The sequence below is a fragment of the Eleutherodactylus coqui genome, chromosome 8 (genome assembly GCF_035609145.1).
Source record: "Eleutherodactylus coqui strain aEleCoq1 chromosome 8, aEleCoq1.hap1, whole genome shotgun sequence".
Lineage (NCBI taxonomy): Eukaryota > Metazoa > Chordata > Amphibia > Anura > Eleutherodactylidae > Eleutherodactylus > Eleutherodactylus coqui.
In genome coordinates this window covers 68,128,929-68,156,200 of record NC_089844.1, presented here as the reverse complement: position 1 = coordinate 68,156,200, position 27,272 = coordinate 68,128,929, and the positions used below count along the sequence as shown (strand labels likewise).

At 47.2% G+C, this 27,272-nt stretch overlaps 1 protein-coding gene and 1 non-coding gene across 2 annotated transcripts in view; both read right to left on the bottom strand.

Moving 5' to 3' along the window:
- SESTD1 (SEC14 and spectrin domain containing 1) overlaps window positions 1–27,272 on the bottom strand; it is a 152,063-nt gene that overhangs the window by 87,616 nt on the left and 37,175 nt on the right. Inside the window, exons 3-4 of the mRNA XM_066575769.1 lie at window positions 14,750–14,858; window positions 5,637–5,727 (exon numbers count right to left, since the gene is read on the bottom strand). Coding sequence (XP_066431866.1) covers window positions 5,637–5,727; window positions 14,750–14,858 — 200 coding nt within the window. The remainder of the gene's footprint in view (window positions 1–5,636; window positions 5,728–14,749; window positions 14,859–27,272) is intronic.
- Window positions 3,297–3,403, bottom strand: LOC136578173 (U6 spliceosomal RNA). The gene has a single exon (XR_010786593.1). It is a non-coding gene; the product is annotated as a U6 spliceosomal RNA (small nuclear RNA).

Below are 27,272 nucleotides of genomic sequence, written 5' to 3'. Positions count from 1 at the left end.
GACTCCTGAATTTTCCTTAGGACCCGAGGAATCAGGGGGATAGGCGGGAAGGCGTATGCAAGGTCCCAATCCCAGGCCTGGGATAGTGCATCTATTCCCAGGGAGCCCCCGTCTGCTCCCATGGAGAAAAACCGGGGACACTTGGTGTTCTCCCGAGAGGTGAACAAGTCCACCTTGGGTGTCCCCCATCTCTCTAAATTTAGCTGGAACGCGTGTGGATGTAGAGTCCACTCCCCGGGGTCTATCTTCCTGCGGCTGAGATGGTCCGCCATGGAGTTCTCTGGGCCCCTTACGTGGTACGCTGTGACGGAAGGCGTCCGCTGCTCTATCCACCCGAGAACTTTTGCCGCCAGGTCTTGGAGTCGGGGGTTCCGCGTGGATCCCTGGTGGCGGATGAGGGACACAGTTGTTATGTTATCCGAAAAGATCTTAATGTGTCTACCCCTGATCTCTGTCTCGAGGCCCCGAATGGCCTTCCAGACAGCGCAAAGTTCTTTGTAGTTGGAGGATTGAGCAGCTTCCTCCCGGTTCCAGCCCCCTTGGACGTAATGACGGCCTAAGTGGGCCCCCCAACCAGTTGCACTTGCGTCAGTAAAGATGGATACTGGGGATGCGGGGTACCAAGCCGTGGCTCTGGCAAGGTTAGAGATAGACATCCACCATTCCAAGGAGGATTTTATCTTGTAGGTAAGGACGACTTTCCGATCCAGGGAGGCGGGGGATTTATCCCAGTTGTTTAGGATAAAGTCTTGGAGGGTTCTACAATGTAACTGGGCCCAAGGGACTACCCGATGCAAGAGGTCATGAGGCCGAGGACCCTCATGCCTCTCCTAAGGGAGACTTTAGTGGTTAGAGAAAGTGTCCGACACTCATCCTGGATCGTTTTTTGCCTTTCTAGGGGAAGGGATGAGCACTGATGGTGTGAGTCCAGAATCACTCCCAGAAATTATTTTTTTTTTTCCTTCTGCTCGGGCAGAAGACTGGATTTAGAGGAGTTGATGATCCCGCCTAATGACTCGAACAGACGGAGTGTGAGGTTGACCTGGAACTGGAGTTCTGAAGCCGATCCTGTTATGATCAGGAAATCGTCGAGGTATGGGACAATCAACACCTTGTCAGTGCCGCCACCATCTCTAACACCAGTTTGGAGAACACCCGGGGTGCGGAGGAAATCCCGAACGGCAGGCACGTAAATTGAAAGTGAGAGACAGAGCCATCTATCACCAGGGCAAACCGCAGAAACCGCTGGGAATCTATGTGTATACGGACATGGTAATGTGTGTCCTTTAAGTCCACGGTGGCCATGACACTATCCGGCGCAATTAAGGGGATTGCTGACCGCACCGATTCCATTTTAAATCTTTGATATGTGATAGATTTATTCAGGAATTTCAGATTAATTATAGTTCTATAGGATCCATTGTTTTTTTTTGTTTGTTTTTTTTTTGATTAGGAACAAGGGGGAGTAGCACCCCTTGAATAGTCCTTCTGCGGGAACCCGAGTGATGGCCCCTAGGGACAACAGCTCTTGCACCCCCAACTGGAGGGCCTGAGCAGACGCAGGTGACTGGCAGGGGGTGACTATGAACCTCCGGGGAGGAAATTTCAATTTTGTAGCCATCCGAGACTAGGCGTAAGGCCCGGGGATTGGAGGTCGCCTCGTTCCATCTAAGGGCGAACCCTTTCAGTCTACCCCGTACTTGTAGGATCCGGGAAGGCAGATTCTCACCCTTTCCGCCTTTGGGATAGGACCAGCGTCTGGTTTTCCCTTTCCCCTTGTATGCTCTAGAGGGAACAAAAGGAGGAGGGTAGGAGGAGGAAGCCGCTTAACCGATTTCTCCGATGGTAGTCCCTGGCTCTTATCCGATGCCTTCTCTAGGAGAGTATCCAAGGAAGGCCCGAAGATTCTGTGTCCTTGGGAGGGCAGGGAACAGAGTCTATTCTTGGAGGCGTTATCTCCTGTCCAGGCCTTAACCCAGACAGCCCTCCTGCTGTGTTCGAGAGGGCTGCTGAACGGGCCTTGAACCTCACTGACTCCATAGAGGCGTCTGCCAGGAAGCCGGTTGCCTCTGGAGGAGGGGAAGGCAGCTGGAGATGTCTTCCCTAGAGCCCCTCTGAGAAATCAGCGTCTGGAGTTGGTCTAACCAGACTGACATAGATCTCACCACAGATGTGGCCGTGATGTTGGCTTTGACGGTCAGGGCCACGGTCTCCCAGGCCTTTTCCAATCGCAGCATCCACTCTGGTGTCTAGTGGATCCCGCAGTTGGGAAATGTCCTCAAAGGGGAGGGCTGCTTTTTGAGACCCTGGCGACCGCCAGATCCACCTTAGGGACAGTTTCTAGGAACTCGATATCTTCTGGTGTGAAGACCATCCGATCCTTGAATTCCTTGGACAGGAAGAATTTCTGATCTGCCTGTTTCCACTCTGTCAGGATCAGCTGTTTTAAAGTGTCATTAACTGGAAATGACGGTTTTGGCTGTGGTAGGAGTCCCCAGAACAGGCAATCCTGAAAGGATGGCTGCTGCGGCACCTCTTCCTCCACCTGCATGGTGCGCCGGACTGCAGTTAACAGCTGACCCAAGTCCGCCGATGAAAAGAAATACTTTCTTGTATCCTTCATGGGCGGCATGGATTCTGAAGGAGAATCTTCTAGGACCTCCTCAGAGTCTGACTCTTCCATTCGTGCCCGCCTTACCCTTTCCGTGGGGGGGCGGCAGAGAAAGAGAGGAGAGCGAGGCTTCAATCTCCTCGCGGATCATGGATCGGATGTCCGACATGCCCGAGGAGCCCTCTTTGCGGATCACCTTCTCCGTAGGGTCCGCGCATAGTGGCTTGGTGTGGCCCTCTTCTAGCCGCCGCAAGCCAACTGGACATTTGCGCACTCGCTTTTTGGCCTCTCTAACCTTTTGTGCATCTCTGTCCTAAGAGACGGAGACAGCAAAAAGGACTTCCAGCACCAGATCCTGATGTCTCAATCCTCCCTCCCCGGTACTCCCAAAGCAGTCTACTCACCAGCAGGCTGCTTTCAGTGTCCTCTCTGGCTGACATCTTCAGTAAGGTGCAGCCAGGAGAGATGCAGAGGAATCCAGTCCTTTTAAATTTTCAAATTTGGCGCCGACACGCCCCCTTTAAGTGAGGCCCCGCCCCCGTGATGCGGCCGCGCTGACGTCACGCCGCCGCGCCGGACCCGGGGGATACACCGCATACACTGGGACACCGCCAACCAGCACACTCGTGGGGACGCACGCCGACCAGCACACACGTGGGGCCGCCGCCTAGGAGACACACATTGGCGCTATACGGAACGCTTCACGAATTTGCATGTCATCCTTGCGCAGGGGCCATGCTAATCTTCTCTGTATCGTTCCAATTTTAGTATATGTGCTGCCGAAGCGAGCACTTTTTTTTTTTTTCTTTTTTTTGAGTCAAGCTGGCACTTGAGGGGACCTGATTTGAACCAGGCCTGGCCCGCCCCGAGCGCTGCTGGCATACCTCTCTAGACGTGGATCCCTGGAGACACCGGCGTCCGAGCCTGCAGGTACCGGGGCTGCTTCCTACCGGTACGACAACCCCACTGGGCAGCGTACCGGGGGAGGATTTTCCCACTGGGGGAACATTGCTGGGTAGATCCTGCGGGTGAGGGTCCCCTCGTAGGGTCTCACCCGCGCAAGCCCTGCCAGCCCGAACAGAGAGTCGTCCCCCCACGGGCGGACAGGCTGCATGGGAGTCATCTTTCTTCATTCACCTCCAGGATACACCTGGAGGCCCGCTTGGACTGTCCTGTAGGGACAGGAAGACACTGGTGAGCCGGTGGTGGGAGTTGCCTTTTGTAGTTTCCGCTTCCTGTCCCAACAGGTGTCCAGCAGGCAACCTCCATGTGTATGCTGTCAGGATGACGAGGGGAAATAACATTCAACACCAAATAAAGTCAAGAGGCACCATAAGAGGTACCACTTGTTTAATCTGGCATCAATCATTGATTAGGAGTAGAGATGGGTGAACGTGCTCGTTTAGGACAATTACTCGATCAAGCATTGCTTTTTTCGAGTAACTGCCTACTCGGGCAAAAAGATTCTGGGGGCACCGGGATGGAACGGGAGGTAGCAGGGAGGAGGGGGGGAGGGAACAGGGGGGAGCTCTCTCTCTCTACCCCCCCCCCCCCCCCACAGCAACCCCCCGCTCACCCCCGGCGCCCCCCGAATCTTTTAGCCTGATTAGGCAGTTACTCGAAAAAAGCGATGCTCGATCGAGTAATTGCTCTAAACAAGCACGTTCACCCATCTCTAATTAGGAGACATAGAAAGATTATAAAATCCAATTAGAATGACTGAGAACACCCAGACAGAAAGCCAAAAACGAGACAGCTAAACTACGCCTTTTTTGGGGGGGGGATATTACATTATTATACTTTTCATCTCAATGGATGTCAGACTAAATACAACTGCACCATCTATGGCGTTTTAGGTGAAAAAAAATTACATTATATATGTTTTATATGGCCACTTTATTATAGACACTCATCTACAGAACTGCAGCAACTCATCATGGCATCTATGCAGAGGTATCGGAGGACCCAGGGTGTGTCGAGAGAACGTTCCCTGCACCATTACTTCACCGCCACAAGCCTGACAGAAGAGGTTTAGCAGTTTATGCTGCTTGTACTAAATTGTGACCCTCCCATCAGCATGAAGCGCTGCCTTCACATCTGCGGCGGGGATTCCGCTTTCTTCCTCCGTTCAGGAAGCAGGAAAGGGGAATCCCCTGGCCAAAAGGTCCATCTTATGACGGAACTAAACAGGGCTGAACGGACCCCGTTAACTATAATGGGGTTAACTATAATGGGGCTGGCGCCTGCCCCGGATTCTGCAGCAACCACCACCCATAGCCTCCTATGGAGACCTGCTGCTTCCTGCACAGTGGCAAAAAAAAAAAAAAAAGCGCAGCATGCTCCATTCTGTGGATGTAGATTTCCGCATCAACAGTTTCCATTGAAGTTAATGGAAACCGTCTGTCTCGCAGCCCACAGTACAGAAAAAGAAGAATCAGAACAGGTGAGTGGAGTCACCGGCCGGGCACAGAGTCAGATCCTACATGCAGGATCCGACCCGGTCGTGTGCAGGAGGCCTTAAGCCAAGCTGTGATTGGCTGCTATTGGCAATAAAAGTTACAGTAAAAATCAGTGAGTTTTCGATCTTTAACCACACCAGTATTCGTCGCCCGGCGCTGAAGAACGCTCGTGCAAAATTTCACTAAAATCGGACCTGAACTGTGGATTTGTATACGACACAAACAGAGATTCTGCGTTCTATATATCAGATAATATTGTATCGCTCAAGAAAGACATCCGGGTCCCTCTTAAACGCTTATGAAGTTCACCATCACCACGTCCTCAGGCAGAGAGTTCCACTGCTCTTACAGGAAAGAACCCTCTTCTATGTCGGTGTAGAAACCAGCTTTCCTCTAGACATAGAGGGCGCCCCCTTGTTACCGTCCTGGGTATAAAGAAATGATGGGAGAGATCTCTGTATTGTCCCCTGATATATTCATACATAGTAGTTAGAAGCAGAAGACGCCTGAGGGGCGACCTAAACTAAATAACCCCAATTTTGGTAACCTCTAGTAACAGTTATTACCTGCAGCATGAGAACAACAGTCTTCACGACGTTCCACTGGGACTTTCTTCCATCAACAATGACTGTGAACCCCCGGGCTTTACATTTATCACTGTAAGATAAAAGGTACAGATTGTTATCACTACGGGCACAACTTTTATTGGTTTATTATACTTGTAATTCTTCCTAAAATCTGGTGGATTCTAAGATTCATCATGGTTTTCATTGCAGCCCTCTGTCATCATACATCAGAAGTGATGGGACGTGGATCACTCCGGCGGGGCGTCTGGGGATAGTCCTTTACATTCCAGTGCGGTGTGTTAGTATTCCGGACGGCGTGAAGAACAGAACAACTTGTTCAGTAATGTCCCCGCAGCCATCTGCAGTATAATGTCTCATCTGGAGGAACAGAATCCGCTACATCTGGCCACAAAGACAAGTTCAGCGGCATCAACAGAAAGGCTTGTGCGGAGCATAATCAGCCATAATGAAGGGCTTGCCTGCTACAGACTGCCCCCTTTTGATTTGCCCCTTCAGGGATTTTCAAGGTAATCAAGACCATTGTTGCCATTAACAAGTTTGTACGGGTCACTTCTCTGGAGCTGAATTCATAACGCAGTTCCCTCCAGCAATGAGAACAGTACAAGTGGGAATTACAATCCAGAAGCAGACAATCTTCAGCACATATACATGCGGCTTGCAGCAAACCGTTACAATCTGCACTGTATATGATGCCTTTGGGCTCTTAATGCCCAAACGTTGTAAAACGGAGTATGAATAAAGCTCATTGATTTGAGTTTTAAAAGGGTCGTCCGGTTGCAAACTATTGATGGGACTATCCTCATCAATAGTAGGCCAGTGGGGGTCTGCTGCCCAGAATCCCTACCGCTCACCTGTTTTCCATGCCGTTGTGTTGGGCATTGAGCTGATGTTTGCAGGAAGGAGACAGCTCCATTCCCACTGCAGTGGCCAGGTTTGTTATTGCAGGCCAAAGTTATTTAAGTGAACATTGCCTGTAATACCCAGCCCGGCCACTATAGTAGAAACGGATCTGTCTGCTTCTTGCAGAAATCAGCTCAGTGTGAACAAGTGATCAGCAGAGGTTCTGGGCAGCGGAGCCTCACTAATCTACTATTGGCAGCCTATCCTGCAGGCCCATCATTCGTTTGCAAGTGGACAACCCCCTTAAATAAAATATCTCAGAATGTATTGTGGCCCCTTTTAAGGCCATATATACCCAGTTTTCCCAAATATAAGACAGGGTCTTATATGAATTAATGCTCCAAAAGATGTGCAATGGCTTATTTTCAGGGTATGTCTTATTTTGAGGACAGTGGGACTACCCGATCTGTATGCGACATGTCCAACCCTTAGGGTCGCTCACATCTTTGTGGTAATAGGCATTTTTACTGTGTATTCTGAGTGGTAAAAAGGCTGATAAAGCCCCGGCCGCTCACATAGAATCACTTCCTGGTTACAGGAGTCATATATCCCACTTCCACAAAGTGACAGCTGTGATTGGCTGAGCCACGGACTGCAGTAACCATAGCGGGGCTCTGGAGAGCATCAGGAAGGACCTGGACCGAGTCTGCTGGGTAAATGACTCAGATGACCAGTGTGAAAATTTACAGCCCTTTTCTCGCACCTAAAGCATGCCTATTGACTTTTTTTATGAACGGTGACTAGGGCTTATTTTCAGGATAGGGCTTATATTTGTAAGCCTCCCCAAAATCCTGAAAAACCACACTAGGGCTTATTTTCAGGATAGGTCATATTTGGGGTGGGCAGGGAATCTGAAACCTCTGGAACCAGGTGCATTCAGGCAGGGGTGGAATGGAGAGGTGGCTGCGCACATCTTTGAAAGTAAAATAAACAAAACGGCTCTGCTTTAGATCTAAAGGTTCACATACACAGATGAAAATGTATGAAAATGGTTGACCTGAACCAAAATCATTGTTTGGTCAACCTGCTTCTGACAGGTATGGCCATTTTATAGCTGAAAATTAATTTAGCCCCCCCCCCACTTTCAAAAACAGATCTTCACACTTGGTGATCTTTACTAGTCTCCATCTGCTATATGGGAATGTATACTGAGTGGAGCGGCTGCACAAGGCGGACTGTGTGGTCAAACACACGCCGCCTCAATTCACAGCTTTCCCAGACTCGTCCATGTTATTAAAAACTAACACCTAAAAATGCAACATGAAGCCGTTTCATTATTTCCTGTGAGGTTTTATGGCCCGAACATCTTACCAAGGGCCTCAACTTTACAAAGAACACATTCTGAAATCTCATTTGCAAAAATCGCACTTTTTACACACAAAAATAATGAAGGTCTGACAGTGGAGAATGGCCGGCGAGTCCATCTTGGCTGCTTTTCTTGTTTTGTCCAATCTTACTTGGATAAAAAGTTTTTTCAGTGTTTCTCCTAATCATGGACATGTTCAAAGAAGACTTCGGCAGCAACGCTGGCCATGGCGAGAAGAGGAGGAGGAGGGTCTTACATGCCCAACGTGCAGGAGCAGTGCTGCAGTCACACTGGGGCAAAGAGACCCTTGAAAGCACAATGAATGAAAAGGCGGGCATCAGGTAAATTTACTAATCATTCCCCTGGCGATATAGAATTTTCGTGCGGGACTAGGGGGTGGCTTCAAGTACAAGGAATAGATTGCTATGCACATTAGGTTTCTAGTACATCACCTGCCAAGGCATAAGGCGATGCAAAGACTGCAGCAGCCCCTTGCCCCCGATATCCAATGGCCCCTCTGCTATATAAGAAGATCACAATACTAGGCTGGTGAAGCACTGGTAAAGCTTCAGGGTCCCGAAATTTCAACCTATGCCTCCACCTCTGTTCTCCAGAGGTGTATGTTTAATTACATTGCAAGCAATGTTGAAAGGCCCTTCAAGTGCAAACAGGTTTAAAGAGTACCTGAACTTTCACGCTGGAGCACTCATGCCCCGTCGGCCAATGGTGAAGGGGCTGCAGTTTAAAAGGGGGATCCAGGAATAAGATATTGATGACCTATTCCTAGGACAGGTTATCAATATATTGGTGGAGGTCTGACTCCCAGCACCTCAAAGGATAAGCCGTTTGAGGAGCTCAGGCTCTTCTTTGGCCCTTGATGGCATGTCTATTAGTCACATGGGATTTCTGTAGCTTAGTCTCATTCAAGTGAATGGAACTAAGCTGCAGTACCAGGCACAGATGTTAGAAAAAGGATGGCGCTGTTCCTGGAATACAATGAAGAGGCTGTGATGCTTGTCTAAATGCCACATCCTCTTTCAGAAAGCGGACTGGTGGGGTTTGCCAGGAATCTGGGCAACACATCTATTATTGACAACCCATTCTAAGGATAGGTACTCAATGTGCAAGTCTGGGGAAACTGCTTTAACTACCCCTGTGGCCCCTTCATTCTCTGGATCATGGGTGCCCCAGCAGTAGGACCAGGACTAAGCAGAAAGCATCTCCTAGCAATATACCATCACGTGATGGACCTGCATAATACTTACAGTCTCCCTTTACCGGAAGACCTCCGACACCAGCGGATATATTTAGGGAATCTAGTCCCACACCACGTAAACTTCCCCACAGTATACTGTGAGGATAAAATAGGGCTTTTCAGGATGCCCATTACAACCAATGGGTTATATTAGCTATGGATCTTAAGCAGTGGCTTACACATCTAAGATGTAGTGGGGCTAATTTAACCACTCAGGACCCAGCCGATCGGGCGCTTGATCTTAGCACCACTACGCACAGGGGTATAGAGCAGAAGATGCTGCTCCAACCCCAGTCTAGTGGCCAACACTTGTAACTACAGGAACAGCCCCCACTGATTTTAATGAGAACTGCGCCTGCAGTGGTAAGGCCTCATGTCCACTGGTAAAATAAAAATTAAGAATCCGCAGCGTGATCCGCGCCCCATAGGGATGCATTGGACACCCACAGGTAGTTAAATACCGGCGGATGTCATTTTTCCCTGAGGCGCGGATTGTGTCTGCGGGAAACCACCCACAGCATGCTCCATTTTTAGTGCGGGTCTCCCGCGGGGACGGCTCCCGCAGGCTTCTATTGAAGCCTATGGAAGCTGTCCGGATCCGCGCCACACCCGTACCTGAATTTCTGCTCTCCGGCGCGGGAGAGCAGGAGTTTAAAAAAAAAATGGAGTGCCCGGCGCATGCGCGCAACACGCTGCTGGCTGGCGTGCCGAGCACATCCGCCGGGCTGAAGAAAGAAGATCTGACCGCGACGGAGGGAAGATCCGCAGTGTGCGGACAGGTAAGTTTAATCTTCTTTTTAGCCTCATGTCCGCGGGAAAGGAGGGACCCGCTGCAGGATTCTGCATGGAGAATCTGCGGTGGGCCTGATTTTCCCCGGGGACATGAGGCCTTAGTGTTGTCCACTACACCAGGGTCTGAGCAGCAGCTTCCACTCAGACGCTGCGGCACTGACAGCGAGCGCCCAACTAGCTGATCGGCCTGGGTCCCAAGTTGTAGACCCCAGCTGATCAACTATTCATGACCTATCCTGAGGATACGTCATTAGTAGTATTTTCCTAGAAACCCTCGTTAGCCCTCATCCAGGTGGCTTATACTGTAAATGCGGTGGGCTTTCTGTGTGGAACGTCTGCAGCATTCATGCCCTACGTGAAGATACCCGAGGAATGAATGTGGCACTGTGATGTGCCCAAAGTATTAGTCCCTCAGCAGTTTCCACAAGAGGAGCTTACAGAAAAGAGCTTGTAGGCTCTACGGCTCTCTTCACATTTCCGTTAGTTTTGTTCTTCTGTTCCGTCATGAAACATAAAAGCAGGGGAAAAAGAAGAAACGGGATGCCAGATGCGTTAAAATATGGAAACATGCGTAAGTGTGCCGACGATGTCCCCTGACTGCAAGCGCAGTGCCTGATGACGCGTGTGCGCCGTGCTTGCTTCTGTCCCCGCAATGACTGTTTCTGGAACACCACTCGCATCCTGTGCTCCTACGTGCCGCCCTGCGATCACCGCTCCCTGCCGTGCTGCCACAGTCCCCTACACCCTGGCATGTGCACCAATAGCATCCTGTGGGAATGTCTGTGCTGACGCCAAAGGGCTGTGTCCCCCCGCCGCCCTCCACATCTGTGTGCGCTGTCAGTCTGGCAATGGATCAGCGCTAAGCTTCAGCATTCCCCGACAACTTTCCTTGCTAGTTCAGCCACTCCGGAATGTACTCCCCTGTCAGTCGGTTCCCTGTCAGCCAATGGGAATGAGGGGCCTGGCAGGGGCATGACCTCAGCCAGTACTGATGACCTATCCTCAGAATAGGCCATCCATAGTAGATTGGTGTGGATCCGCCAGCCAAGACTCTCACTGATCAGCTGTTGGCCAGATTGCTGCACTCTGCACTGAACTAATTTCTACAGGAAGTAGACAGCTCCATTCCCACTGCATTGGCCAGGCTTGGTACTGCCTTCACTTAGCTCAATGGTTACCTTGCCTGTAATACCAAGACTCGCCACTAAAGTGAGAACAGAGATGTCTGCTAACTGCAGGAAACAGCTCATCAAAGGAGGTCCTGGGGGTGGACTCTCTGGAGTTCCTCAGTATTGCACAGGTGATGTAATTCTTGTCAGTGCCTCGGGTGTTCTTTACTATAGGGTATACTGAAAACATGACTTGGAGGACTAGAGTTGGGAAGCCCCGGCTTATCCTGTGGCTAGACCATCAATAGTTTACAACCCCTTTAATATTGCAAGTAGGTTGGGTTCGACCAGTGATAACCCCACTGTAGATGATAATGAAGGGGCTGAGGTTCCCTGAATGGTTGGCATTGCATTTGCAGATAAAACTTCATGGTGGAAACCGACCACACAAACCATTAGTCATTATAGAGCCAGGCCGGGGATGCAACACGGCGAATACGTGTCAACTTTCAAGGATAGTTCCTCTTCATTGTATACCCTTGTAGGCTACAGTAAGTGTCCCCATCCTCCCCTATAACTGCAGCTGGAGTCCCGAGGGGGGTACTGTTCAATGTCATCCATGATATTACGGGGATATATCATTCTCTCATTAGTACCATATAAGGCATGAGGCTAAAGGGCTTTTGTACTTGCCAGCTAACGACTGTGACTAATATCCTAGACTATTTCCAGTAGAGGGACATTATTTCTACTACTGTAAATGACTACTTTTGGAACAAAACAAAGTCTATTATCTGATGATATCCATATGTCACCTTCCTGCCTGTTAGAACACCCCTTCCCTATAAATATCAGCTGTATTTATATAGCACAGTAAAATTTTCCATCTGCAAAGAAATTATAAAAAGCGGCAAAACACTGAAATACAAATAGTCAAGAACAAAACCAAAAGTGGAGAGCTCTGCCTCTTAGGGCCCCTGCACGCTAGCGGTTTTCACGTACTTTTTTTTTTCCCCGCGATATCTCTGCAGTGTTTTTTAACGCGATTGTCAATGAAACTTAATGTTAAAAATGCATTGCACAAAAATCGCAAACTTGTGATACATTTTTCCGCAGCGGGAGACCTGCGGAAACCATTTACAGGAGATTGCGGATGTAATGGTTTTTCCGCACAGACCTACGCAGATGCACTGCGGATCATCAGCGCAAGAAAAAAAATCAGCAACCCCCACCTCCCTAATTGATTTTAACCATAGACCGTCTGCACCGTGGATAGTCAGCGCCTATTGAAGTCGTGCACACGGAATCTGCACTAAAATAGAGCGCGCTGTGATTTGTTTTCCACAAACGGTCTGCAAATCAAATCCGCATGCTTAAATTCAGTTGCAGACGCCAATGCTTCCCTATGCGGCACTTTGAATTGCGGATCTTCTGCATGGGTGACCGACACGGATTCCTCAAATTAAATCCATCCGTGGACATTGGGCCTTACTATGGAAAAGGTACAAATTGCATCAGAAAACTGTTCCATATGCTTTGCAAGACATTTCTCATGTGCTTAGAGACACTTTGATGCATTTTTCACCGCATCCAAAGAGGGGGCAACATCCATCACCAACAATTGCATCAAAACTTTGGCCTAACTTTGCAAAATGCATTCTATTTATCATCCAGTATGAGGCATGGAGATTAGATTGGACACATTGTAGGACTGCCTAATCAAAGTTTGCCTCTGTTCCATAAGAGGACCGCAGCACTATTAAATGGCGTTTATAGGACGCTGAAATAGTGGTAAATGTTTTTTTTTTAATCAAAACCCAGAAATTTTAAATCTATGCATCCGCCTGTGTTCTCAAGTTGTATTTAATTATACTGGAACCAATGTTTAAAGGCCCTTCGAGCACCAATCAGAGGCTGCAGCATTACCGCACGTTCTCCTGGCATCAGCGCTCGCTTCCTGGGTGCCAAGAGTTTGCAGCGGTGATGCTGCAGCGGGCAGGTGACTTTCAGTGACATCATCTGCCACAAGAAACACTGGGACCACAGTGTTGGATCACGGGGGCTCAGGACAGGCAAGTATTGCTCTTTTTGTCATTTTAGCACGGTGGGTGCTATAGAGGGAATGTTGACGGGTAACAGGACAACCCCTTTAAGCAGCATCAGTAGGACTGCCCCAATGACCTGGAGAGCAAGCATAGACAATACAACCTAAAAACAATAATTCCACAGCAGAGGGTATTATAACTGTGAAATGAAAGCACTTGTCCTTTCCCCCACGTCTGTCTCACATCTTTGTTGGTACTTCCGGCTGGAGGTTCCGTCGCAGATCTGGCTCAAAATACCAGAAGAAAAAGCGCTGCATTCTGCACGTTTTTCTTCCACCCAAAAGCCGGGCAGTTGTACGGAAACCGAACAGACCCCATTTATAGCCAACGGAGTCCGTTCGGCGCAGTTTGGTTCCATCCTGAGACTGAGCTGTTTAGCTATGGGGATCCCCATTTCCTGCTTCTTTCAGGGAGCAGGAAAGCGGAATCCCTAAGCGCAAGGAGATGAAACCACCAGGACTTCATGGGATGGACTTGTGCAGTCTACTACGCAACTGCCATACTTTTTTTTAATGACCTACTGACAATTAGAGATGAGCGAGCATGCTCGTTTAAGGCAAATACTCGAGCGAGCATCCCTCTTCTTGAGTAACTGATTACTCGTCCGAGCAAATGCAGGGGGTCGACAGAGGAGAGCGGGGGGTGGGGGTAGTGAGAGAGATCTCTCCCCCCCCCCCCCCCCCCCGCTACATTTGCTCGGACGAGTAATCAGTTACTCAAGAAGAGGGATGCTCGCTCGAGTATTTGCCTTAAACGAGCCTGCTCGCTCATCTCTACTGACAATATAGCCAGTACAAAAACCAAAAAAAAATAAAAATCTTTGGCCTCTGTCTGAATAAAGAAGCCCCATCAGGAGCTTTTTTGACCTACACCTTAAAAACAAAGAATGAGATGTGAACGGCCCCTATTAAGCAAACCACTACATTTACTGAGGGTGCTTTTACATGGGATGACCAGGGAAATGGTTCAAGCAGTCCCGCCTCCATTCACATTAAACAGGCAGTCGTTCATCTATAAACGACTGCCTGTTTACACCAATCGATCCCATCAATCGGTTTATATGCCTGCAGTAACTGAACGGCAAATTAATTTAATCGTTCATCGTGCATGCATCTAGACTGAAACATAGGGTTCAGACTCCCGCTAATCGTGGGAGCTTCCTCAGGGCCCGAATACTTCCTTATTCATTTCCTGACTCCAATTTCTACTCCCATTGTTGCCAAAACATCATTAACAAATGTTTTGGTTTTGGCTTGGCCCCAATGACTGCTGTATGGTGTAATCTGCATGTATGTTGTTATAGCATCTACTTCCGTTTACTATATCAATATAATGGCCGCCAATAGAAGATGACTGTTTATGGATAAATATCTTGATAGGCTAATACATAATTATTTCCGGACCCGTACAGACTGATCATTGCCAAATCCATAACAAGCCCATCTGGGGGATGCAATAAGGAGTTAATACACAGACAGGCTTTTCTTTTCCCATTTTAATCCTGGAAGTCCAAGTAAAGAAGGAGACGTGCTGAATAGTACCTAATCACAAAACACCTCTCAAAAGCGGGCGACGACTGGCGCTAAAGTTTACTATAATTTATTCATGCCAGAAGTAGCAGTCACCTTGGGATGCTGAGCAGGTAGTCCAGGGTGACGCTCAGCTCATCCATATTTGTCTGTTCGGAGCACAATGGGATTGTCAGAATGAGGCCGCTTCTTCTGTCTTTGCCGCCTGTAGAAAGAAAGCACAATGTTAACAGCGGGAAGGTGGCCTTTCAGTCTGCCAGGTTCACCGACTAAAAGTGGCTTTATAGGAAGAGAAAAGTGATGCTTGCCCTCAAACTAAAGGAAAAAGTTATTTGGAGGAGGCATGCGGGTCATAATACATAATTTATAAAATAATAATAAAAACTTCTAAAGAAGAACCGCTGGATGAAAGCAGGATTTTCTGAGGATTTATAGAGAAGGTGCCACGGATATCAATATAGAGAAACAATAGACGTTTTACCCTTATGCTCTTCTTATTCTAGGAGTGCAGTAAATATCCTAAAACTACTTTAAAAGATACTTATCGATCCACTGTAATTAGAAAGAAAACCAGCGCTCCTTAACGTAGAGAGGCCAATCAAGGAGATTAAAATATAGTATGTAAGGCCGAATAAAGACACTTGGCCAACCAGTTCTCGGCCTATTACCGTCACAATGTTGATCCAGAGGAAGACAAAAAAAAAAACTCAATGAGGTGGAAGCCAATTTTCCCCAATTTAAGGGAAAAGAATTCCTTTTCAACTCCAATCTGCCTATAGCAATAATCGCCGGATCACAGACCCTTCTGAAGTCATAAGTGATTAGAACATATAATATTGTATCGCTCAAGAACTGCGTCCAGGCCCCTCTTGAACTCTTATCGAATTTGCCATCACCACATTCTCAGACAAAGAGTTCCATAGTCTCACTGCTCTTACAGTAAAGAACCCCCTTAGATGTTGGTGTAGACCAATAAATGAACACCTAGAAGTGTTGCATCACAGCCTATCGAAGAACTGCGGCCTCCTCCAGCCATGTTTTCCATAGTAAAATGTGAAAGAGCAGGAAAACGGTGGATAATTGGCATTGCTACTGATGAAGCCCAGGGTCAGAAGTGGATAAGAAACTTCTTTCTAGTAACAAGTTTCCGTGTTGAATTGGTACCTTCATCAGGCTATAAAGTGTATTTCAGGACTTTTTAAAAAATGTTTTCTATTGATGACAGAGAGGTCATCCTTGGATGATCATCAGGGACCAGCAGCTCAGATCCCTATTGTTTAGCAGATTCCCAGGGGGCCACTGTGACTGTGGTCAGCGTAGGAAGTAAAAAGTGCCGATCACAGCGCAGCAGCCAGGTTGTTGGTACTGCAGTGTAGCTACCACCGAATTCAATAGGAGCTGCGAATGCAATACCAATCCGGGCCGATGCGCTTCCATTGCTGACTGTTTTGACAGCGGCTACAGGAATCAGCTGATCAGCAGAGATCCAAGTGGTGGGTCCCCGCAATCATCCATGGATGACCTGTTAGTCATCAACAGAAAAAATAAAGGCCTGGAATACCCCTTTAACTCAAAGACAATTGCTGAAGATTTTTAAAAAGTTGCGGAAGACCAGCACTGAGCAATGAAATCACATCACATGACAACTTGAAAGTCTATAAAAACACAAAAACAACAAATAATACATATCTTAATAAGGACATATCTGTTCCAAGATGGCGAGGAAAAAAAAAAAGAAAGGGGCTTGTGTCTGGTACAATATTACAATCTCAAAAAAGATGTCTTTATTTATGCCTTTGCGATTCTACAGACTTTGAATTTGCATTATCTGAATCACTACAAGCCTCCCGCGGCTTCTTAGACTCCACCAGCAGTTTGTCAAAAGCCCAATGAAGATACCGATTCTGCTGGAAATAGGTTTCCTATCCACTTACGACCCTGGGCTTCATCACCAGCAGTGCCCATCATCCTCCGTTTTCCAGCTCTTTCATTTCTCAATCCAGACCCAATGTTGCCAACACTGTCACTTCTGGCGGGCTTTCTTCCAGCTCCCAAGGCCAGTAATTCATTGTTGACTGAGCTATTAGTTAAAAGTCAACCAGTCCAATGCAATAAAGTCACTGAGCCCATGAAAAGAGGAAGCCAAATACTACGTGACCCACAGTCTAAACTGGCACAGTGGCACCGGCACCGCCGGACGCAGACTGGATTGGGTAAGCATCTTTCTTTGGATAATCCATTTAGTACCTACATACTAGAAAGGTCTCCCAAAAATAAGCCACTTACTGCTGGCCTGACACGATCAACGAGAAAATGTTCGTTCAACGACTGATCGGATCTTTAAACGGGTTGTCTGCTTACAAAGTCATATTTTAAAATGAATGCCAAATAACTGAAAACAAAACAAGGGGTACATACCCGATCCAGCACTGAAGCCCCGCAACTCCTCCTGTTCCTGACAGCGGAAGTCAGGTGACCACTGCCTGCCAATCACAGGCTATAGTCTCACCATCCGTTCTGGCATCAGTGCTCACATCCGAGCACCATGATGCCAGGAATCGTGGGGCTGCAACGCTGAAACAGCGTGGTTGAAGACGGGTAAGTACCATTTGTTTTATGGTTTTCAGTCGTTTGGTACCAATTTTAAAGTATGACTTAGTAAACGGAAAACCCCTTTAATATGAGCAGAAAACGGATTGCTTGTTCGCAGTACATTTCATCGTATAAACTGATGACAGATCATATTAACGCTCGTTTAGCCCCACACTAACAATCCTCAGCCATATGTGAACGGCAGTAACAAGTACCGATCTACATGCTATATTGCTGATCAACACAATAGCAGAGAACTGGCTTGTGTAAAAGAGCCCATACCCTAACCACACTCTTCTTAGCCCAATATAGGAGGGTCCCGAACTGCATACTTTCCTCTAAGACTTGAGAATTCCTGAAACCCTGGAATACTATCACTTTTCCAAACTGGCGTCCTCAGAGCGCTATTAATTAGAGATGAGCGAACGTACTCGGTAAGGCCGATTTCGCAATCGAGCACCGCGATTTTCAAGTACTTCACTACTCGGGTGAAAAGTACTCGGGGGCGCTGTGGGGCGGGGCGTGGTGGAGTGGGGGGTAGCAGCGCGGAACAGGTGGGAGCTCTCTCTCTCTCTCCCCCCACTCCCCTCTGCAACCCCCCGCTCACCCACAGCGCCCCTGAGTCCTTTTCACCCGAGTAGTGAAGTACTCGAAAATCGCGGTGCTCGATTGCGAAATCGGCCTTACCGAGTACGTTCGCTCATCTCTACTATTAATTTAATTTCTATTACGACAACAGAACTATATGGAGCTCTTATGATAAGACTTGCCAATAGTTGCACAACTACTTTTGAAAAATAAAAGTGTAGTATTTAATAAGGCATAGTAACACATTCTCCACACCAGACAACTCCTTAAAGAGAAACTTAAGGCCCATCTACACACACAGATAATCTTTCAAAAGATTGAAAGGTCAGAGATCATTTTGCATAAAGTACTAATAGGCACTAATTGCTATTAGTACTTTATCAGCTTCATTTGCATGTAAATAAGCTTCTGGCAGCTGTTACAGAACTCAGCAGGAGGTCTGAGCTCTGTAATTAGCTCCATTGTTCAGCCACAGGCTGCTAAGAGAAAAAAATGTAATCTGTAGCTCCCCCTGGAGAATTCAGCCCCATGGACAGTGCATGGTCCTGCTTATCAGCTGTTCTGCAGTGGGGCTGACAGCTAAGAACCCCTGATAGAATGTTATCAACTGTAATCAGCTCTCCCTGGGCAGAAGACAGCATGCGGTCCTGCTTATCAGCTGTTCTGATGAAGGATGGTTTTCAAGCAGAACTGAAAACTGCCCTTCGGCAGAAACTGAAAGATGGGCACATTAAGAAACAACGATTTTCGCTCAAAAGGTGGCTTTTGAGCGAATTTTGAGCGATAATCATGTCTAAATGGGCCTTTAAGAAACCAAGCATTTCCATCATAACTATTGTTACCAATCATTCAAATCAATGATATCCAAGTAGCAATGCTTCTTCTAATGTGTCTTGCCTCTTGGCCACAGAAGACGCTGCTCATGAGGGACAATGCTGGAAATGTGTGATCCTGCTCTGCCCAGTCTTGCCGTGGAATTCTTAATGTTATTTTTTTTTATAACACTTTAGATAGTTTTTCATAGGAATGTATAGTGTTCTGTAAGGAGTGGAAAAAGTAACAGCATTTCTTAGGATTTTCCTATGATCTAAGCTGTTCGAGGACCAACAGTGTAGATTTCTTCAGACGTAAAGAATCTGGCAATAAAGCAGAAACCGGATAACTAAATATGTGAACCCCATCAAGCCTGTTATTGCATAATTAACCTGCATCTTCAATGAGGCTGTAACTAGACCAGGTTTATTACTGCAGAAGAGCCAAGTGTAGGACAGAAACACAGTTTGAATTCTTCGTGAACGGCATATGAATAACGCCCGCATCGCACACCCTGGCTCCATGAGCATAGTAAAAATCCTTCGAAAATGAACTGCAGGTGCAAGTGAACCGACATGGAAAGAAGTATGGCATCCAGCCTTGGCTATTGCGCAGTCACACGGCAGCCGCTGCCAGCTCTCATTCCTTTGTGATGGTGCGAAGTTCATTAAATAAAGCAAAGAGAAGGCTTGGATGCTAGTCAGCGATTTGGTTGGCCGCAGATGGGCCGAAAACTACATGCCGGTATGTTATACCATGAGATTATACAATGCATTCATTTAGATGCCCTACCTATAGACGGCTAGGAAGGCCCTGATGGAATACTTGGTCTTTGGAACTTCACTTGCTTTCAGGAATTGTAGCCATCGTACTTGTGATCTCCTAGAGCAGCCTAGGAGTGCTTAATAGTTAATACGCAGAGAATTGTGATTGGCCACAACGTGGCTGCTCAATTGTCCGTGGATTGTCGTACGAACTATTCCACTGGCAACATAGTAGACTAAAGTGGCAGATTGGGGGCACAGTTAACCCTTTCCAATCCCACTAGCTGACGTCTTCCTACGTTCTGATTGAAGCTTGTACAGCTCCAATATCAGAAGACGTCCGACAGGGTATTCTTACCGGCTATTGCCAGCAACTCCGCTTTTGGAGCCTCTGTGGCGCGCACACACTGGCTTTAGCCAGCAGATGGCACCGTTGTATAACAGCAAAAAGAGAAAGCCTTATAAGAAACCCTAAATCCAAAATTGGATTGAAAAGGGTTAAAAATGGGGGGGATCGTTTGGTTCTGGACAAACAAATATGGCTGTACCGCTTTTCTGACTACCTTATTTGATTGTCACTGACCAATAAAGAGCGTGTAGTCTCTTAGACTAACAGTGCAAACTAATACACAGTGGTTTGGACATTTTAGTCCAAGGCTGGAGATCGGTTTTAACCCTTTCCAATCCACTGCCTGACGTCTGAAGACATTCTGATTGAAGGCTGTACAGCATCGATGTCGGAAGCCGTCTGGCAGGGTATTCTTACTGTATATTACTGGCCGCTCTGTTGTCGGGGGCCTCTCCAGCATGTCCCATACCGCAGTACTGGCTCTAGCCAGCAGATGGCGTCATTGTATAATGGCAGAAAGAGAAAGCCCCCTAGGAAACTCTGAATCTAAAATTGGATTGCAAAGGGTTAATTTAATTTTTTTTTAAATTACCGTCCTTTAGCAAAGTGACAAACGATTGGCCGAATTCATCCAGTGACACTATACTCTTCTACTGTCAGCTGATCACAGATTTTCCAACACAACGTATCATATCAATTGTAGTTTTTTGTTTTTCAAACAATGGTCGCCCGAAATGGGCAAAATCTATTACTTCGCGGGACTCTGATTTTAAACTTTGATTTACATGCAGCGCCTTTTCTTTCGGCCGGGCAAGCTGAGTGGAAAGTCTACGGACCCCGTTATAGTCAATAGGGTCCGTTCAATGCCGTTTGGTTCCATCCTGAGACGGAGCCGTTTGGCTTATGGAGCAGAAGAGCGGACCCCCCACCCCCGGCCTTATTCTATTCAATAGCCAATAATCACGAATCCTTTATGTCTACTTTCATTTACTTCACTCTTAGCGGATTGCACTAGCATAGGGCATGCTGGAAATAAACGGTTATCACGTTCATTTCAATCAGACTTCATTTAGCTCCTTTATGAAGCAAAAGGGGGTCAAAGATAGCGAGCGTCGCCAACTACCGTGACGTAATTTGCGCTAAGCATCTGCCAAGCACGTTGCATCGCATCACAGAAAATCAAGAGCAGTTCTGCGCCGCGCCAATTATACCACGTCGAAGTTAATTCATTTGACTCATCGGGAGACATGATTTAATTTAAAATCTCTCCTTCAATCTGTTTGGATAAGGGATGATGCCAGCCTACCTTTTGATGAAAAAGCTAAAATTAGCTTTACCTTCAACATTAAAAATCTGGAATTAATTAGAACGAGGGCTATGAGTTTCCATTTAATAGGTTCTCAATTTAACCGGCAACGTCAAGACTTCTCAAGAACCAGAATCACAAGCTGTTGATGCAGAGTCCTCGGAGGATTGGACCTTGTGGCTAAACAAAGATGCGCTTATCGGCGAGATGTAATTACGTAAAAGAATGCCTAGTATGCCGGATAATGAGCATTGCCTGATAGAATCACATGGAACGACCGGCAATAAACGGCACAGCAGAAGCACCTGCTGCCGATTGGTTAATAATCTTCATCTGACCCTTGGAGAGTTTGTCCAAGCCACAAAAGGACTCAAGTACATGCGATACAAAACACAGGCGGTACGTTCTTAAAGGAGAATGTATCACCCATACTTTTTTTTTACTAAGTTAAACCCAGATACCGATACATTTTCTATTTTTGTAATTTTTTGTAATTTTATGACTGTAGATATCTTTATTCTATTGTCTATATAGGACAATTATTGCCTGGAGATGGCCATCTTGCCCAAGTTTCTCTTAACAGCATTCGGAGATTTGCATTATAACAATCACATGGACCACATGAAACTGTAGACTGGGACTTCTACTGAAATGTGTTGTGGGCATGCTCTGTGCAAAGAGAGGGAGGAGGTGAGCTGTGACCATCACCAAATACAAATGGTAATCCTGTGCCATCTATATAAAAGGGTTAAGGCCCATTTACACGCAACGATTATCGCTCAAAAGCCATAGTTTGAGTGATAATCGTTGTGTGTAAATGCTCCCATTTTTCACTCTTTGGTTGAATGATCATTTTTAGGCGAGCATAAAATTCATCGTTCAGTGAGAGAGAAGATAACACAGACAGCATATCCTGTTTGAGGTCCATGGTGCTGTAGTCTCCACGTGGGCACTGATTACATTGTATTCAGCTTGAGCCCCTTGGCAGAACAAAGGAGCTGAATGCAAAGAACAGACCACCTGCTGTTCTCTGCATACAGGTCCTGGAAGCTCATTTATATGCAAATGAAGGTGGCATTAGTGTCCATTAGCAGTTTATGCAAAACAGTCTCTCAAAACTCTCTTGAACAATGATCTTTGCCTCTAAATGTGCTGACACTTATCATTCCAATTGTGCAGGGATCATGATAAAACTACTGAATAGAGATGAGCGAACGTACTCTTTGCGGGTGTTTTCGCACTCGAGCACCGCGTTTTCTGAGTAACTGACTATTTGGACGAAAAGATTCGGGGGGGGGGGCAGCGGGGGTTGCAGAGGGAAGTGGGGAGAGAGCTCCCCCCTGTTCCCCACTGCTACCCCCCGCTCCACCACGCCGCGCCCCCCGAATCTTTTCGTCCGAGTAGTCAGTTACTCGGAAAACGCGGTGCTCGAGTGCAAAAACACCCGAAACGAGTACGCTCGCTCATCTCTACTACTGAATTGTTCTGTCTCCAGAATAGAACGTGTCATACTTATTAGGCTGGGTTGACACAGGGCGGATTCCCAACGGAAATCCCACGGTTTGGCTGCTGCGAAAAAACGCAAAATTTCCCGCCGGGAGAATGGCTGCTTCAAAACCCGCGGCAGTTTTGAAGCGGCCCGGCCTTCCGACAGCGCGGCCGCAGCGGAAGAAAAAAAAAAAAAAAAGAACATGCTGCGGTCGGCAAGCAGATTTGCCGTCCCGTGTGGACGAGATTCCTGAGAATCCCGGGATTAGCGGCCGCATGCGGATTTGCCGCGGCGAAATTTCGCACGGAATTTCCGCCCCGTGTGAACCCAGCCTTAGGGTGGCTTTACAATGGACAACTATCGGGCAAAAGAGTGTCTGACAGGCGCCCCAACAACTCTTGCTGCTTCTGTGCTTTCACATAGGAGCAATAGCCAGTCAGTGAATGGAGGCGGAGTGCGCCGGAGATCTCTTCTGGCCAACCGCCTGCATGAAGAGTGAACAGGCAGTCGTTCAAAGATGCCTTTTATGCTGAGCAAGTCTACAGCCTTGTTACCTCCAACAGGTCATGACTTGAGGATATCCAACAGAGAGAACACCTGCGGCAATGTCTGAGGCATCGGCAACACTCTACTGAGGAAATCCTGAAAACATGACCTGCTGGGGGGGGCTGTAGGACTAGACTGAGTCTGGGAAACACCGGCCTAGACTGTAGTGTGAACAGAACTTTAGAAATCCTTGGAAAATAGTGGCATATGCATCTTTCAGTCCATGAATACCCAGCGCATTTATGGGCTCAAATACACCATTTTTCAGCCCATCAGCAAAAACGCACAGCGTATTTATGCACGTAAAAAGCGCGCACAAAAGCTCATTGACTGTAAGACAATATGCAGTTTGCTGAGTATTTACGCATGCCCGTTGATTTGAATGGGCTTCTACGATGTGCAGTACGCACCAAGATAGGACGTGCCGCATATTTCTTCACGTGAGCACGCATTACAGGGAAAAATATGCTCAAGTGAACAAACCCAATGAAATTAATGCGCTCTAGTCACGGTGTATTATAATACGCAGCGTATGTATGCCCTGCACTGTAAGGGCCCGTTCACATGAGGGTAGATTCTGCCCAATTATATTAAGGACTTAACCCTTTCCAATCCACTGTCTGATGTCTGAAGACATTCTTATTGAAGGCTGTACAGCTTCGATGTCGGAAGGCGTCCAGCAGGGTCTTCTTACTGTGTATTACTGGCTGCTCTGTTGTCGGCGGCCTCTCCAGCATGTCACATGCCACAATACTTGCTCCAGCCAGCAGATGGCACAATTGTATAATGGCAGAAAGAGAAAGCCCCCTAAGAAACCCTGAATCCAAAATTGGATTGCAAAGGGTTAATACGGAACCGTGGAGATACACTGGTGTACTTTACAGGAGCAACAACAAAAAAATGGCATAATGTCCTACTTTGGTGGGCATCACGGCCCAAAGTAGGTCATGAATGTCTATGGGAGGGTAAAAGTACAGTGAAAACAGATGTTACAGGTGTATGCACCGCAACTTTTTACATATGTTGCCAGGAAACCGTGGAAAACAAATTACATCAGTCGAGTGTTCTTGTGAAAAGCGCAGTGAAACGGATGCAATCCAGACTTTAACACACTAGAGATGAGCGAGCGTACTCGGTTCGGGTGTTTTTGAACTTGAGCACCACTTTTTCTGAGTAACTCACTACTCGGACGAAAAGATTCGGGGGGGCGGGTGTTTCTCTCTCTCCCCCCCCCCACTCCCCTCTACAACCCCCCGCTCACCCCCGGCGCCCCCCGAATCTTTTCGTCCGAGTAGTGAGTAACTCGGAAAAAGCGGTGCTCGAGTTCAAAAGCACCCGAACCGAGTAGATTCGCTCATCTCTAAAACACACATGTACTTGGTAACATAGTATGCAAGTATGCAATCCCTGGCCCGAACATGCCACCTGCACCTCAGAAATATTGCTAAAAACTGTCCATTCCTCACCACGGACACGCTAAAGACACTCATTGCCCTCATCCACTCCCGACTTGACTACTGCAACTCACTGTTCATTGACCTTCCCTGCACCAAACTCTCCCCTCTCCAATCCATACTAAATGTGGCAGCCGCGCTCATCTTCCTGTCCAGCCACTTCTGAGAGGCCTCTGCGCTATGACAGTCACTGCATTGGCTGCCCATCCACTACAGAGCCAAATTTAAACTCCTACCCTCACCCACAAAGCTCACCCCAATTTTAATGACCTCTCTGGGTATTGTAGTCTGCCCATTCAGTTTATTACTTTAGTTGTCCACCTTTGTACCCGCTCAAGAATTCTTCTTGAGTATTGGTGCCCAAAACAGTACTCAATATTCCACGTGTCGTCTGACCAGTGACTTGTAAAGAGGAAGAACAATGTTCTCATAATGTGCCCCATGATCTTATTTGCCTTGGCAGCAGCTGCCTGACACTGGTTGCTCCAGTTTGGGCTAATGCCCACAGACGGATTATTCTAGCCAAAAGGGGAGAACTAGAGGGATCTGCCCTATAGCCCTGCCCCCTCTCTTGGATAAAGAGGAATCACTATGAGAGCCCTCTAGCCCTGCCCCCTATCTCACCAAATATGGAGAGTTCTCTAGGAGATTCACTGTAGCTCTACCTCCCTCTCTCTCCATGCTATGGGGGATTCCTTCAGCCCCACAGGGATGCCAGGCTGTTTCACGATCCTCCACCATTGATTTCAACGGGGCTGGTGTTTCTGCCATCAACCCCATTGAAAACAATGGACGATATCACTAAAAGAAAGAACATGCTGCGATTTGTTTTCTATGTGCTGTTCAGGAAAACATCGCAAATGTGAATGAACTCATTCCAAAGAATGTGTTTCATATTTATGTGAGAGGTGTGTGTACCGCAACGCGCAAATCTCGCATGATTTTCTTGCCAGTGTGAAGAAGCCCTTAAACCTCATTTGTCCCTTTTTGCCCAGTGTTTCTTTCACAGCCCAAGTTTGCATACGCCTGCGTGAATGAGCCCCTGGTGTGCCAACAACGAGCCAGGAAACCATGACCAGTCACCGCTGCCGAACCCCCGACATGACTACCGCTAAGAGGAGCTTTATAGCGCAACTTCCTCCCTCTAAATAAAACCAGTGATTTCAGCAGGGTCGACAAAGGGTACTTCCGGGCATTAGAGCATCATGCCGGTGGTTTAATAACCACAACTTTGCTGACCAGATCCCATTAAAGTGACACTTGGGTCTAAATGATCAAAACCATCTACAGCATCCTCTCTAAAAAAGTAGAAAACAAGTCCTCCGAGGACCATCTAAAAGGGCGGCTCCGATGTGTCCCCTTCAAACAGCTTGCAAAGCATCACATTCTAACGTGTAAACCCGATACGAAGTGATCTACAGCTTTATAAACCAGAGAACACCAGATTAGCCGCAAGCACTCCCCATTTATGTGCAAATGACATGGCATGAATACATTAAAACCTGCTGAGTGCAAAGATTCCACAAATTACTTTTAAGCAAAACATAGCTTGGATATCAAGGTTTCTCCCAGCCTTTGATTCCATTACTAAATATTTCCACTCATCGGATGTCTTGTAATGGGGAAAGAAAGTATTCAAACACCCAAGCAAAGCAGATGAGGCACCGTATAGACTACAGACAGTGGAACATATAGGCGCAAGGTCCGATGGAAGTAGGTGGAGACGTGAGGGGGGGGGGGGGGGGGGGAGGGGTTGTTTCGGTAAGTTATGTCCGTGCAGCTGGAGTTCAATAATTGGTAAGAGTTCTTCCCATTTTCTAAACCACAATAATAAAAATTCCCACTCGGATTCAAAGCAATTAAGCGGTGGTAAAGTTTGCATGACCTCTATGACTTCAAATAGTCTTCGTTTTCATAGTAGGGGGTGTGTTATCTCACGTAGTTCCGCTGATATTTTTGTATCCGGTGTTGAAAGGCTTCAGCATTATAGCAAACTTCCAAGTAACCCGGACAACCGCTCCATGCTAATTAGGTTTTAAAAAAAGGTAGTAGTAGTAGTAAACCGGGGATGGAACCTGCAGTACATTATATAAAGGCGTCCTACGGAAAGACCACTCCAATGAAGGACTATCGAGAGGACATAGAGGGTGATGGAGGAACAACACCCTCTGACTACTAGACCATCTCTCCCACACTACTATCCACTAAAAGGGTTTGGCACGTGAATTTTTTTTTAACTATAGGTGCAAATTTCAGAAAACACAAACAGGTAGTTACCCGTCATCTGGATGGGTTCACATCTACGTGAGAACCTCCATCGCAGATTCGGCTGAAACACCGGAAGAAAAAGCGCTGCATGCAGTATTTTTCTTTCGGCCAAAAGACGGGCAGCTGAGGAGAAAGCAGATAGACCCAATTATAGTCAATGGGGTCCGTTTAACGCTGCTTGGTTCCATCTCTGGATGTCACCTTTTGGCGGCGGGGATTCCTCTTTCCTGCTTCCCGAATGGAGCAGGACAGCGGAATCCCCAACACGGATGTGAAATCACCCTCAGCCCTGCAGCTCAGCAGTCCTCCAGGTCTATGTTAAGGAACGGCTACCACCTGACGCCATAGTAGTCAGGTGCTTTTCTCCTGGCATCATGGCTCCCAGCAGTGGCTAGAACAGCACTATTCTACTTTATCTGCCGTTAGTATCGCTTGACTTTCTCAACATAG